Raw genomic sequence first — 15902 nt, forward strand, 5'->3', positions numbered from 1 at the left:
CCAAGAAAAAACAGTATGAAAATGGTTGCTTCAAGGTAAACCATTCTTAATCAGACATTACATCCTAAATATTACGGATCAATATGCAATCATCCATTACAACTGCAACTTTTTTTTTCGTTACTGATTCAGCTGGCTTATTGTTGTGTTAACAAAACCACTGTGATGATATCATCGTGCACACTCATCATACCATGGTCACATTTGCTCTACGGCGAGTCGAAAACAGCCGTTTTATTAATTTTGATCCAAACCACCTGTATGTATAGCTGGTACAAAAAATGTTCAAACGGCTGTTTTCGACTCGCCGTACGGCGGCCGTAGAACAAATGTGACCATGGTATTAACACGAATGATCTAGAGCACTGGTTAGACAGATAAAAGAATTGACAGTTTCTGATCCAAATAGGCATAGGATGAGTGGGGAGCGTGAGTATACAAGACCACTTCAAGTTTAGAAGATAATATTCTTAAACGATAAAATGAGGGATTAATCCAAAATTGCTTCAACATAGTGGAAATATGCAAAAAGAATGAAAAAAATCTGATTATCTGATTTTTAAGAGGGCTCTACTTTTTTAGGCCACGGGAAAAAACGAATGAGAAAGCATGGATCCTACTAGTAGGATCCATGGAGAAAGCAAGGTGTCCTACGTGAAAGAGATCCGTTCACCCAGTAAGAAAATAAAAGAGTGCAATTTGTACTGATTAAAAAGGTATTATGACGATTGTGAGTTTCTCGAGAAATGTTGGGCCTCCGATACTAGCACTGCACATGCATTGAATAACATGAGTTTTAATGCTATTCCTTTTATTATCGTATTATCCTCATATTTTGTTGGGGTGCTCACATAGGCGGTACTTATCAAGAATGATGGAGAGAATCTGCGGAGGAGGTCATCAGTTATCCAAGCTTCTTCTTGTTCTTTGGATGCATACCATGATCCACTATGCAGCTGGTCGTAAGTATCAAATCAAATTTGATAATACGCAAAATTTATTTTTATTGGTGAAATATGCTTCATAACATTGTGTGAGAGAAACACTGTCTTTTTTTTGTCTTTTTTTTTTTTTTTGGGGGGGGGGGGCTTTTTAATACGTAAAGATTCATATCATTTATTTATGAAGTTATTTCGTCGATGTTCAGGGTTTGATAAATCACGGTCCAAGCAATGCAAAGGAAAAAGTGCGCGTGCGTTATTTTTGGGAGTATGTGCGTGTAGGTTTGGGCCGGTTTGGGCGTCTTCGGGTGTGTTCTAGAGAAGAAAAGAAAATTCAGGAGAATCCTTTCTGTTCTGCCTTATTGGTTATAAATGCCCTTGCATACACAAACACACTCTCCCTTTTCACTCAACCCTTTTTTCTTCTTTTTTTACTCTTCACGCTACTGCTATAAAGTTCACAGTGGCGTACAGACTACAAAAAAAGGAATCTAAAGAGATCTAAAGAAGTGAAATATATTATTTTCTGGATATCATGTCAAAATCTATCATAAAATTGGATTTTGTATGAAAAAGTTAAAAAAATTTGCTCGCTCGCAACTATTTTTAAAGATAAATTTGCCCGATACGCAATTTCTGGCCTTTTAAAGGACAAGTCCACCTCAACAAAAAGTTGATTTGAAAAAGAGGAGAAAAATCTAACTAGCAAAACACTGAAAATTTCATCAAAATCGGATGTAAAATAAGAAAGTTATGACATTTTAAAGTTTTGCTTAATTTCACAAAACAGTTATATGCACATCCTTGTCAGTATGCAAATAAGCAGACTGATGACGTCACCCACTCACTATTTCTTTTGTATTTTATTATATGAAATATGAAATATTCTAATTTCTCCTCCTTTTCAAGTGAAACAAACTTTTATTTTTCCCTCAACATGTGGAATTACCATTATTTTAACAGTTTATGGTTAAGTTAAGATGGTGCTTATTGTCAAATCTGTAAAAATTGAAAGATTGTATTATTCAAACAATAAAAAACAAAAGAAATAGTGAGTGGTGGATATCATCGACTCTCTCATTTGCATATCGCTGAGTTGTGCATTTAACTGTTTTGTGAAAAATAAGCGAAACTTAAAAATGTCATAACTTTCTTATTTTACATCCGATTTCGATGAAATTTGCAGCGTTATGTTTGTTTGATTTTTCTCTATCGATTCAAATCAACAATTTTCTTGGGTGGACTTGACCTTTAAAATAGTCGCCTTATTACACCATTATGCCTGTTCATACCATGATATGACCGGGAAATTTTTGGCTCTTGAACCCCCCCCCCCCCCCTGGCCACCGACCCCTGTTACGCCGCCAAAGCTGCTTGCTACTGTTCAACACGTATTGTCTAGTATCCAATAGCAACAAGACGATAAAACCTATTTCCGACTGCAAAAGTGGTCTAAAAATTGTGTAAATTTAGGTAAAATTACTTATGAACTCTACAAATAAGATAATAGCTTAAAAGTGTTAATTTTAGTAAAAACAAATTGCCTACCCCAAAACATAATGAATAGACACCAAAACCAGGGAAAAGGACCACTAAAAATAGAAGTTGTGGCCAAAACTATGATTTTTTTTAATTTTTTTTTTTATTTTTATTTATTTATTTATTTATTATTATTATTTTTTTTTTTTTTTTTGGGGGGGGGGGATGGCAGCCATTTTGGATTTTTGCCTGGCACACTTTCTCGGACCCTAGACAAAAAAAATGCCGTTTCATGTTGAGATAAGGTAAAGGAACACACACAGAAACTGATGTTTCAGTAAAACCCTAAATCACCCATTTATAGCCCACACCTATACCCGATTATTACACGTTATTCTTTTTCTTACTCTAACAGAGAATTTCAATTGCTCATTATCAAACATGAACGTGTCGTGTGCTTGATTTTGTTATGATTATTTTGTTTTTTAATTAATTTAGAATTAAAAATCAAAATGACCACTTTTCAACAAACCCCCTCTCTCACGCAACCTTCAATTACTTCAAGTTGCAATACTATTCAGGGAACCTGTTTCTTATAATAAACATGATAGATAGGGAATCGTTTTGTTTTTCTTTCAAAGAACAGATTAAACTTTGTGACTGTTTTTCGTCTTTATCCATCCTTTGTGGCATATCTTCCATCTTACTAAACAGAAATAGTTTTACATGAAATGGAACAATATGTCAGTGATTAGATTCAGTTTAACATTATGTTTAGCTGAGTGTAATCATTAAAATTGAACTATTCCCGAATATCACACTTTATTCTTTTTCTTACTCTAACAGAGCATTTCAGTTGTTCACTATCAAAAATGAACGTGTCAATGGCGATGGTTTGTGATGGATATTACGACTGTGATCATTACGAGGATGAATCAAATTGCAGTGAGTTTTAGGTTTTTTAATAAGTTTCAAGTTTTTAATTCCATACCAAGGATCGCCAGAATGTTTTTGAAGATTTGAGGGGGCTAAGTAAAATATGGGCGGAGGAGGGGAGGGGTCTCGAGCCCCTCCTTCTAAGTTCCGCAGGCATATTCACAGATATTCATAGATCTCTTTAATTTTTTTAATTTTTTTTTGAATAATGATTTTACCCCACCAAATCGCATGATCTATGTTAAATTTGTTTCAAATGTTCTCAGTTACTCTATCTAATGTAACTTAATGAGTACTATAATTCTTCATTTTCTAATTTCGTAATTGACCACGTCATGGACAGGCCTACTGCATTCGTTTTGCACAATCACACGAAAACCCAATTCTGCCCAAGAATGTTCTTTCTGAATTTCGTATTCTCACACATATAGTTAGACATTATATTAAGGACTAAATGTTTATGTCTATGTTATATATATATACAACATACATATATAAACATAATGTTTGCTTTGCCCAGATCCTCTTAATTTTCATACCGTAAACATTCCAATGTTGTCAATTTCATTTCTGTCTAAAGTTTCCTCTCCATAAAATTAGGCAAAGGTCACATACCTTGGTCATGTGATTGGTCAAGGGCAAGTGCTACCTAGAGAAGCCAAGATACAAGCTATCTTAGACTTCCCAATTCCCACAACTAAGAAAGAGTTGCTCAGATTCTTAGGTATGAGTGGCTTCTACGGGAAATTTGTTCCAAATTACAGTACAGTGGTTAGTCCTCTGACAAACCTGCTGAAGGCAAAAGTGAAGTATGTTTGGTCTGACGAATGTCAGAGATCATTTGAGAAATTAAAGGCCATTTTGGTAAATGAGCCTGTTTTGGCAGCTCCAAACTTCACAAAGCCGTTTAAAGTAGCTATTGATGCATGTGATGTTGGAGTAGGAGCAGTATTCCTCCAAGAAGATGAAGAAGGCATCGAAAAACCAGTGTGCTACTTTTGTAAGAAACTCAATCGGTTTCAGAAGAAGTATTCAACTATTGAAAAAGAGGCCCTGAGTCTCGTACTAGCCCTTCAGCAGTTTGAGATGTATCTAAGCAATGGAGAGATTACAGTCTATACAGACCACAATCCTCTTGTGTTTTTTGAGAAATTCAAAACAAAGAATCAACGACTGTACAGATGGAGCCTAATGCTCCAACCATTCCCTTTGAAAATTGTACACATAAAGGGAAAGAATAATGTAATTGTTGATGCTCTTTCAAGAGTATAAAAAGTGAAATTATTCATGCTTTTGACCAAGTATGTCATTTGAAGAAAGTGTCTTTGATGTTCATTTATTTAAAAATGTTTGTACAGTACACATTTGTACACGATAACTGTAAACAATTTATCAAGATGACTTCGAAAAGTTAAAGGGAAAAAGGGTAATCTTAAAGAAACCTTTACTACGGTAAAGCTTTCTTTTCCCCAGTGGGGGAGGTGTTACATATAAGAAGAATCGTAAGAGCAATTACATTCATTTATTTAGCATAGAATGATCAAGAATGTTCCATTACAGCTTTGTTGGACACCAATCTTTGAATACTCTTTGTTATTTCTGAATAGAGATTACTTCACAATAGACTTGTATTGGTAGTGGAAATGAACAATAGGCTTAGCTATTTTGTTGACATTGTTGATTTCAATGAGGTCATTCAAGAGTCTTCTGAAATTTGGCTGCTCCTGAAAGGAGAATGTTTTTTTTTTAAACAATACTAGAGCCTTCCATAATAGTGAATACTAGAAGTCTCTAGAATAGTTGTAATTTGTATATAAGCTACAGTTTCTTCAAGAACATCATCATATTAGATCACTTCATCACATCAGATCACTTCATCATATCAGATCAGAGCTAAGAGTTTCACGCCAGACTTTATGTCAGATCTGACTTTATTTCCACCTGGAATATTTATCTTCTGTTGAATCATTTGCACGCCATCAATGAATTGTTTGCAGTTATTTGGGTGGAAACAGCAGGGGCTGTTTCCACCAAATCAGGCAGCTTATCGCCATTTTCATTCTACTGAAACGGCCCTGTTAAAGGTTTAGAATGATCTTCTGCTTGCTGTGGATAAAGGACAAGAGGCTGTTCTTATCATTTTGGATTACTCAGCTGCGTTTGACACGCTGGACCATGGTGTTCTTCTTCAACGTTTGGAACATGATTACGGCTTCAGCGGAACTGTTCTTCTTTGGTTGGAATCCTACCTTGCCGGACGAAGCCATAAGGTTGTCGTGAATGGTTCATTTTCTAAACCCTTTTCTCTGCCCTATGGTGTCCCGCAAGGCTCCGTTATCGGAACTCTCTTGTATATCCTGTATACTGGTCCTTTAGAAGGGATTATCAACTCTCATACAGGTATCCAGTATACTACCTATGCTGATGATACTCAGATATATCTCACCATGAAGCCAGCGGATCGAGGAGTTGCTGTTCAAAGACTGTCTGCCTGCATTGCTGATATCAAGCGTTGGTCATCCGACAACAAGGTTCAGCTCAATGAACTAAAAAACTGAGATGCTGCATGTTTTCTCTAGGTTTAGGAGTTCAGGTCATTTACCTTGTTTAGATTTTCTCGCTGGAAATATCAGTGGTTCAGATACTGTAAGGGACCTTGGAGTTATTATTGATGACAACTTGACCCTTAACCAGCATATCAGAAATGTTTGTCGTTGTGCATCATGGGGTATTTGTAAGATAGGGAAGTTAAGAAAGTATCTTGATAAATCATCTACTGAACGTATAGTACATGCCTTTGTATCATCCCATTTAGATTATTGTAATGCTTTACTTGCTGGTTTACCTCAATCTAGAATAGCCCCCCCCCCCCCTTCAAAGAATTCAAAATACTGCAGCTAGATTGGTAACCCTCACAAAGAAATTTGAACATATCACCCCTATTCTCTACTCCCTCCATTGGCTTCAGGTTCATAATAGAATTATTTTCAAGCTCCTCCTTTACTTGTCTATAAAATCATCCATGGTCTCGCCCCATCCTACCTTCAAAATCTTATCTCTCTCTGTCCCTCATCCTCTGCAACTCAACGTCTCCGATCTTCTTCTACTGCTCACCTTCGATTATCTCTAGGTCCCCGCACTTTTACCCGTTATGGCGATCGTCCTTTTTCTGCTCTTGCCCCTAAACTTTGGAACAATCTCCCCATCTCCATCCGTAATGCATCCACTGTCGAATCTTTCAAAACACTCCTCAAATCTTACCTCGTTAAGCAGTCCTCTTAATTCCATATCCTGTTCTCTTTCACTGTATTTTGCTACTTCTTTTTTCTCTTTCCAATGCGCTTAGAAACTTTTGTATTAAGCGCTATATAAATGTTAATTATGATTATTATTCTTTTGAGGAGGAATTTTCAGTTCTCATCGAGATCATCAAGCTGTTTAATGAACGCCTTTCAGCACATGGATTGCTGGATTTGACTGTTAATCGTCATCAACATCGTCTTCACAGACATTTCTACTCGTTACAGTGACCCTTGTTATTCATCGTGCTTCAACATCAGTTTCATCATCGCCATCATTGTGGACTTTTATCTGGATACTATCATTTTGATTATTATCGCAATCTCAATATTTATTTATGTTTTATTTATGATTGTAAATGTATAATTAATTTCCTGTTACAGTAATAAAAAAAGGAAATTAAAATCTAAACCTAAATTTTACTTGTTATTTGTTGCAGTATAGTAACACTACTACTACTACTACTACTACTACTACTACTACTACTACTGCTGCTACTACTACTACCACTATTGCTACTACTAAGATATGAAAAAGTACAAATAATTTTGACATCAAACTTTGTTGTTTGCGTGAAAGTTTGATGTCAAACTTATTTGTCCTTTTTCATATCTTAGGTTTTACGATTCATGAATCTTGTATTAGTTACGATGCATTTAGCTCTACTTAAAAACTGATTATTAGTATAATTCTCATATGTAACTCAGAAGTAATGACCATTTACTCAACCTGTTTTACAATTATTTTAATCATTTTTGTTGACTGCGTAAATGTTTTTCATTGCAAACTTATTTGTTTCTGTCTTTTTATAATAGGTTTTACAATTCATCGTGTTAAATTAGTGGTCTAGACTTAATTGATGTAGTTTGTAGATTCTATAGGTGTTTTTTCATAGATGTACATTGTCTTCAGTTACTGATGTAAGGACCCCATTCGAAATAAGCCATCTCGGCTTTCATGGGCAATCCTGTCAAGGTATACACCTCTGTTCATATTTTCTTGTACTTGTTCATAGTAACCTGATGAATAAAATCAATCAATCAATCTACTATTGCTACTACTACTACTAATACTACTACTACTACTACTACTACTACTACTACTACTACTACTACTATCGCTACTACTACTACTGCTACTACTACTACTACTACTACTACTACTACTACTACTACTTCTACTACTACTTCCAGCCTCATACGTGCCCTGTGGCACATAAGGCCTCCACGCTTTCCGTTGCATGTGCACTCTGTTTAAAATACTGACCGGGAACCAATCAGTGCGGTTCTCCCATATTTCCAATTCATTGCAAACCTTTGTGTTACGGAGCCCTGGGCCCCGTCTTACAAAGAGATACGATTGAGTCGATCGATCGGAACTATGAACGGCTAGCAACGTCAACATCTATTATGCATGTTTGTTCAAAGTATTTTCTAGGTATGATGTATATTCATGCATTCATTGTTTTCTTAAAAATTCACTGTGCTTCTTTTGGCATATAAAGGACATTGTGCAAATTTTCGTACAAATAATTATGACACCGATGGATTTCCATAGAGTTACGATCGATCAGATCAATCATAACTCTGTGTAAGACGGAGTCCTGGTCTTACAAGATTTGTGAAACATTCAAATCAATTGAAATGCATTTGGTGAAAATCCCCTTCCTTTAATTATAGAGATATTACTTAATAATTGTAATCTGAGGTTAATATGATTTACATTCCTTGTACGTGCAGCGCTAACGGGCAAGCCGTTATGAAATAATGGCGTTCTCCACCATCCAACCTTTAAATAAGCATCAATATTAGTCGTAATGACTCTTACACATTTTTATGTACCTTGGAATCTGCTTAGATTACTCAACGACGTATCTGCAATCAGGTGAATCATATTCATTCATCATACCACGCAACTACACCATAGGATTTTACCACGCAACCTTGCTTGAAACAAATGATACGAATGGATTTCGAATCGTGTTCCAAGATTTGTTTCTATATTATAGTCATCGAATCCAAATAGGGGCAGGGACTGATCCTTCTGATCAACAATCTGTCATCACAACCATCGATGGATACAGGACCTGCTGCCCTGTTGATGTCTATGTAGAGACAAATAAGATGTGGATTGCTGTAATAGGAGGATCGACTTCCACCAATCTTGAGATTGATGCGGAGATTGTTGCTTTTGACTTTTCAAGTAAATATGATATTTTATTAACAGTTTTATATCAAGTATAGAAAAACTGTGGCCTGCCAACTTTCATTCCCCAAAAATTATAAACCGATTAAAATATTAGCCTATTTTAAAGTAAAAGAAGACAGAAACACATTGAAATTGAGGATGGAAATTGTTATGATCAGAAAATGACAGTACACCTTCAATAATGCATTGTCTGAATTTTTAGCTCACATAGCAATGCATTTTTTCCCTTTCCCCTTTCTACTCCCTATCAGCCCTGTTTAATTGCCCCAGGAGCAATATGAAAGTGTCATCAGATGTTCTGTGTGATGGAGTGTACCACTGCGATCATTATGAAGATGAATCGACATGCAGTAAGTCAAATAGAGAAGCATTTTGTCTCTTGCATACTTTTTATTTCATTTGCTTTCTATTTTGAGTAATAAGAATTAAAGTATACTGATAATGAAACAAAAAATCAAAATCGATAATTTGAGTGATATATAGTTGTCATCCGAAGTAGGAAACTAAACGACCGCGATGTTTCGGTTGCAAACTGACAGTACCTTCATTTGCTAATGTAGAGCTTGATACTTGATGTATGAGTACACCATTATGGCTGTCCCCCGGGGGGGGGGGGCACTCAGTATAAAATGCATAGTGGGTATGTGCCGCGGAGGGGACCCCCATTTTTACACTCAAATTTCCGTTCCGAGGCATAGCATTTTTGTCTTATTGAGAAAAAGAACAAAGAAAGCCGCTCCAGAGCATAGCAATTTCTTCTTCTCGAGAAAAAAAGAAGAAAAAAATCCGTTCCAGGGCTTCGCATATTTTCCGTTCCGCCGTTCCGGTAGCAATTTTGGTGAAAAGTGGCCGCAGCTCGCTGTCCGAATATCGCCTCTGCGCTAGCGCGCCCGTCAGTCGTGCCGCCGGGCTAGCTGCATGTACGTTTCATAGGGATGCATACGCACTCGCACGCAGGCGACCCGTTCCAAGGACCCCCGTTTTCACAAACATTTGTAGTTCCGAAGCCCGTTCCGAGGACCCTCCTTTTTACAATGAGCCCGCTCCAAGGCCCCCGTTTTTTGTCTCGCCCGCGGCACACCCCTACCACTTTTTTGGTCGAGTGCCCCCCCCCCCCCCGGGTGGCCGTCACTCTGTTTGCTTTCACCCATGTGTGCAAAAACAGGTTATCATTATAATAGGCAAATTCCTATAAATATGAGAAACATACACCTTAATCAGATTCCCCTATACTTATATCATTAGTCTTCGTCATTATAAGCCTTCATAAAATCATAATTCCACATGTTCCAGTAACGTTTAACTTTTGATGTGTTGACGATAAACCAGGACCTCGTCTAACAAAGATTTGTGAAACATTAAATCAAACTGAAATTGCATTTGATAATAGTTCCCTAACTTCCCTTCACTTAATTATACAGATTTAAATCAATTTGGATCTGAGATTGGTATGGATTACACTCTTTGCAAGTGCCGCGCTAGCGACAATTGTAAAGTTATGAAATAATCGCGTGCTCAATAGACGACAAGCCGTAAATTAGAAGCAATGTTAGTCAAAATGAGTCTTTAACAGGTTATTGTATATGTGTCTTCCTCTGCACCATCTTAGATTATCCAGCGACGTATCTGCCATCAGGTGAATCACATTCAATCTACATACCACACAAAAGTAATGGAATGTTGTAACACTGTGTATCACAGTGCTGTGATTGTGTGTTCTTTGTGGTAGGTTGGGTCAAACATCTTAATCATTACCTTCATTTCTCTCGATTTTATAAATAGATTACACTGCGACGTATCTGCAATCAGGTGAATCTCATTCAATCGACATACCACGCAACTACACAAGACGATTTTACCACGCAACCGTGCTGCAAACAAACGATACGAATGGATTTCGAATCGTGTTCCAAGATTTCTATATCAGATCTACCAATCAAGTCCAAATTGGGACAGGTACTGATCCCTCTGATCCTGAGTCTGTCATCACAACTATCTATGGAACTACATATTGCTGTCCCTGGGATGTCTACATAGAGTCCAATGAGATGTGGATTGGTGTCATAGGAGGACTGACTTACACCAATCTTGAGATTGACGCGGACATCGTTGCTTTTGACCTTTCAAGTGAATATTATATTTTAACCAGTGTTATATCAAGTATAGAAAAACTGGGGCCTCTCAACTTTCATTAAAAAAAATTATAAACCGATTAAAATATTAGCCTTGTGTAAAGTAGTATGAGGATTACATTAACTAAAGAGAGACAGAAACAAAGGGAAATTGAGGATGGAAATTGTTGAGATCAGGAAATGTCAGTAGACCTACAATAATGCATTGTGTGAATTTCGTGCTCACATAGCAGTGCATTTTTTCCTTCTCCATTTTTACTCCCTATCAGCCCTGTTTGATTGCCCGAGGAGCAATATGAAAGTGTCATCAGATGTTCTGTGTGATGGAGTGTACCATTGCGATTATTATGAAGATGAATCGGCATGCAGTAAGTCAAATATGGAAGCATCCCTGCCTCTTGCGTACTTTTTATTTCATTTGCTTTCCAATTTGAGTAATAATGATTAAATTATTCTGATAATGAAAACAAAAATCAAAATCAATATTTTGAGTGATATATAGTTGTCATCCGAAGTAGGAAACTGAACGACCGCAATGTTTCGGTGGCAAACTGACAGTACCATCATTTGCTAATGTAGAGCTTGATACTTGATGTACGAGTACACCATTATGGCCGTCACTTTGTTTGCTTTGCAAAACAGGTTATCATTATTATAGGCAAAGGCCTATAAATTAGAGAAACATATACCTTAATCAAATTCCCCTATATTTGTATCATTAGTCTTGTCATTATAAGCCTTCATAAAATCATAGTAGGCATGCATAACCACTTGCACTGGAAGCATTGTGATTGGATAAAACAGGTGGGTGCACTTTCCACATGTTCCAGGAACGTTTAACTTTTAATATGTAGAAGATAACCAGGACCTCGTCTCACAAAGATTTGTGAAACATTTAAATCAAACTGAAAATGCATTTGATAAAGATTCCCTTCACTTAATTATACAGATATAAATCAATTGCAATCTGAGATTGTATGATATGATTTACACTCCTAGTTAAGTGCCGCGCTAGCGACAGACCGTTATGAAATAATTGCGTGCTGAATAGACGACAAGCTGTAATTAAATTAGAAGCAATGTTAGTCAAAATGAGCCTTTAACAGATTATTGTACGTATCTTACTCTGCACCATCTTAGATTAGCGACGTATCTGCCATCAGGTGAATCACCTTAGATCTACATACCGGCAATAGTAATGGAATGTTGTCACACTGTGTATCACAGTGTTGTGATTGTGTTTTCTTTTTGGTAGGTTTGGTCAAACATCTTATTCATTACCTTCATTTCTCTCGATTTTATAAATAGATTACACTGCGACGTATCTGCAATCAGGTGAATCTTATTCAATCGACATACCACGCAACTACATAAGACGATTTTACCACGCAACCGTGCTACAAACAAATGATACGAATGGATTTCGAATCGTGTTCCAAGATTTCTATATCAGATCTACCAATCAAATCCAAATTGGGACAGGTACTGATCCATCTGATCCACAGTCTGTCATCACAAGTCTGTTTGGATATAGAAGCTCTTCTGATGATGTCTATGTGGAGACCAATCAGATGTGGATGGTTGTCATAGGAGGACTTTATGACACCAATCTCTTCATAGATGTTGACATATTTGCTATTGATCTCTCAAGTAAATAGATTTAACGCTACTATTCGCTTTCATGGATTTAAATGGTATATGATTGGAAGGACAAAGTTAAAAACATGAAATGTAACCACCACTAATGTTCAGTAATGAATCAAACCTTTAAAAAATGTTTTTGACCATTCAAGTGAATACGGTATGTTACTAACAGTTTTATATCAAGTATAGAATAGCTATGGCCTACCAACTTTCATGCAAAAACTATAAAACTGATGAGATTTAAACCTTTTCCACGGTAGTATGAGGAATATATCTAATAAACAACAAACAGAAACACGGGTAGATTGAGGGTAGTAGTTGTAATCAGAAAATACCATTATATAATGCACTGTTATAATATTGTACTCATACAGCCGTATGATTTTTTCCTCCCCTTTTCTCTTCTCTACCAGCCCTGTTTAATTGCCCAGTGAGCAATAACGGGTTATCAGTTCTGTGTGATGGAGTGTATCAATGCGATTTTTATGAAGACGAATCGGCATGCAGTAAGTCAAATAAAATGGTATTCTTCTGTCCTCTGTTTCTTGAGTAGGCCTCCTTTTTAAATCATTTGACTTATGAGTAACAGTAATAAAAGTATACTGAGAATGATATCAATATCAATATTTGTGATGTAGATGCAGTGGTCATCCGAAGTAGCAAACAGAACGACCGCAATGTTTCGGTCGCAAACTGCTAGTACCTTCATAATGTTCATCTGGTATGGAGAGCTTGATACTTATGATGACATGATGAGTAATCAGTGCATCTTCTGACCGTCGCTGTCGCTTCTTTCACCCTGGTGCGCAATATAGTTGTTATCCTTATAATTGACAAAGGCCTATAAATAAGAGAAACATATACACGACTCATATTCCTCTACTTGTATACTTGCTCTTTGTCAATATCAGCCTTTATAAAGTCATAGAGGAATGAGGCATGCGCTACCACGTGTACCAGAAACATTGTATGATTGGATAACACAGATGAGATTCATTTCCACATGTTCCATGAACGTTTTAATGTGTTGACTCCAGAACAGGACCCGGTCTTACAGCTATTTGTGAACATTTCAATCAAACTGAAACTGCATTTGATAACAAAAACCCTTCCTTTAATTATACAGATATAAGTCAATAATTGCATCATGTGATTGATATGATTTACACTCCTTGTAAGTGCTTCGCTGGCATGGTCATTTGACCATTATCCAAACATATAAATAAACAGCAATGATAGTCGTAACGAGTCTTTCTTTATGTGACTTTCTCACCATCTTAGATTATCCAGCGACGTATCTGCCATCAGGTGAATCACATTCAATCTACATACCACACAAAAGTAATGGAATGTTGTAACACTGTGTATCACAGTGCTGTGATTGTGTTTTCTTTCTGGTAGGTTTGGTCAAATATCTTATTCATAACCTTCCTTTCTCTCGATTTTATGAATAGATTACACTGCGACGTATCTGCAATCAGGTGAATCTTATTCAATCGACATACCACGCAACTACACAACACGACTTTACCACGTAACCGTGCTACAAACAAATGATACGAATGGATTTCGAATCGTGTTCCAAGATTTTTATATCAGATCTACCAATCAAATCCAAGTAGGGACAGGTACTGATCCCTCTGATCCAGAGACTGTCATCACAACTATCTATGGAACTACATATTGCTGTCCCTGGGATGTCTACATAGAGTCCAATGAGATGTGGATTGGTGTCATAGGAGGACTGACTTACACCAATCTTCAGATTGAAGCGGACATCGTTGCTTTTGACCTTTCAAGTGAATATGATATTTTAACCAGCGTTATATCAAGAATAGAAAAACTGTTGCCTGCCAACTTTCATTAAAAAAAAATTATAAACCGATTGAAATATTAGCCTTTTGTAAAGTAGTATGAGGATTACATTAACTAAAGAGAGACAGAATCACAGGGTAATTGAGGATGGAAATTGTTGAGATCAGGAAATGTCAGTAGACCTACAATAATGCATTGTGTCAATTTGGTGCTCACATAGAAGTGTATTTTTTCCTTCCCCCTTTTTACTCCCTATCAGCCCTGTTTAATTGCCCGAGGAGCAATATGAACGTGTCATCAGATGTTCTGTGTGATGGAGTGTACCATTGCGATTATTATGAAGATGAATCGGCATGCAGTAAGTCAAATATGGAAGCATCCCTGCCTCTAGCGTACTTTTTATTTCATTTGCTTTCTAATTTGAGTAATAATGATTAAATTATACTGATAATGAAAACAAAAATCAAAATCAATACTTTGAGTGATATATAGTTGTCATCCGAAGTGTAGGAAACTGAACGACCTCGATGTTTCGGTGGCAAACTGACAGTACCATCATTTGCTAATGTAGAGCCTGATACTTGATGTACGAGTACACCATTATGGCCGTCACTTTGATTGCTTTGCAAAACAGGTTATCATTATAATAGGCAAAGGCCTATAAATTAGAGAAACATATACCTTAAAGGGGAATCCAACCCAAATAAAAACTTGTTTTTATAAGGAAAAGAAAAATCAGACAAGTTGATAGGTGAAAGTTTGAACAATATTGGACAAACAACAAGAAAGTTATGAATTTTAAAAAGTTGTAAATATTAGTAATCACTATACCCATGGAGACTTCAAATTGGCCGCATATGGGATGTCATAGTGATGTAAGGCAAGGACTACTCTTCCATGTACTCCAATACATATTATGGCTAAAATTTCATTTTCCCCAAAAGTTTTATTTCAAATTATATTTTTCTTTCATGCGGACATAAAACAATATACTACCTGGGTTATATTTAAATTACTGCCCCAGGGGAATGGGTACTTAGGAGAAAACCACAAATCCCTGATAATAAAGTACATGGCCTATGGGAAAGTTGTCCTTGCCCCTTGTCATAATTTACTTACCCAATTGCCAATTTGAAATCTACATAGTATAAGTGATCTCAATTTTATAACAGCTATAATTGTCTTATTGCTTGTCCGATTTCTTTCAAACTTTCACCATTCTCTTTAATTTATTTTTCTCCTTCCCAACACAACATTTTATGGCCAGGGCTGGATTCCCCTTTAATCAAATTCCCCTATACTTGTATCATTAGTCATTGTCATTATAAGCCTTCATAAAATCATAGTAGGCATGCACTACCACTTGCACTGGAAGCATTATGATTGGATAACACAGGTGGGTGCACATTCCACATGTTCCAGGAACGTTTAACATTTAATGTGTAGA

At 36.5% G+C, this 15902-nt stretch overlaps 1 protein-coding gene across 1 annotated transcript in view; it reads left to right on the plus strand.

The window, feature by feature from the left end:
- Positions 1-906: 906 nt before the first annotated feature.
- Positions 907-15902, plus strand: part of LOC129271814 (uncharacterized) — a 50565-nt gene continuing 35569 nt past the window's right edge. Inside the window, exons 1-10 of the mRNA XM_064106829.1 lie at positions 907-962; positions 3267-3365; positions 8514-8858; positions 9116-9214; positions 10647-10991; positions 11266-11364; positions 12305-12646; positions 13054-13146; positions 14095-14439; positions 14715-14813. Of these exons, the coding sequence (XP_063962899.1) occupies positions 932-962; positions 3267-3365; positions 8514-8858; positions 9116-9214; positions 10647-10991; positions 11266-11364; positions 12305-12646; positions 13054-13146; positions 14095-14439; positions 14715-14813 (1897 nt within the window). The 5' untranslated portion in view covers positions 907-931. The remainder of the gene's footprint in view (positions 963-3266; positions 3366-8513; positions 8859-9115; positions 9215-10646; positions 10992-11265; positions 11365-12304; positions 12647-13053; positions 13147-14094; positions 14440-14714; positions 14814-15902) is intronic.

The sequence above is a fragment of the Lytechinus pictus genome, chromosome 11 (assembly GCF_037042905.1).
Source record: "Lytechinus pictus isolate F3 Inbred chromosome 11, Lp3.0, whole genome shotgun sequence".
NCBI classification, from domain to species: domain Eukaryota; kingdom Metazoa; phylum Echinodermata; class Echinoidea; order Temnopleuroida; family Toxopneustidae; genus Lytechinus; species Lytechinus pictus.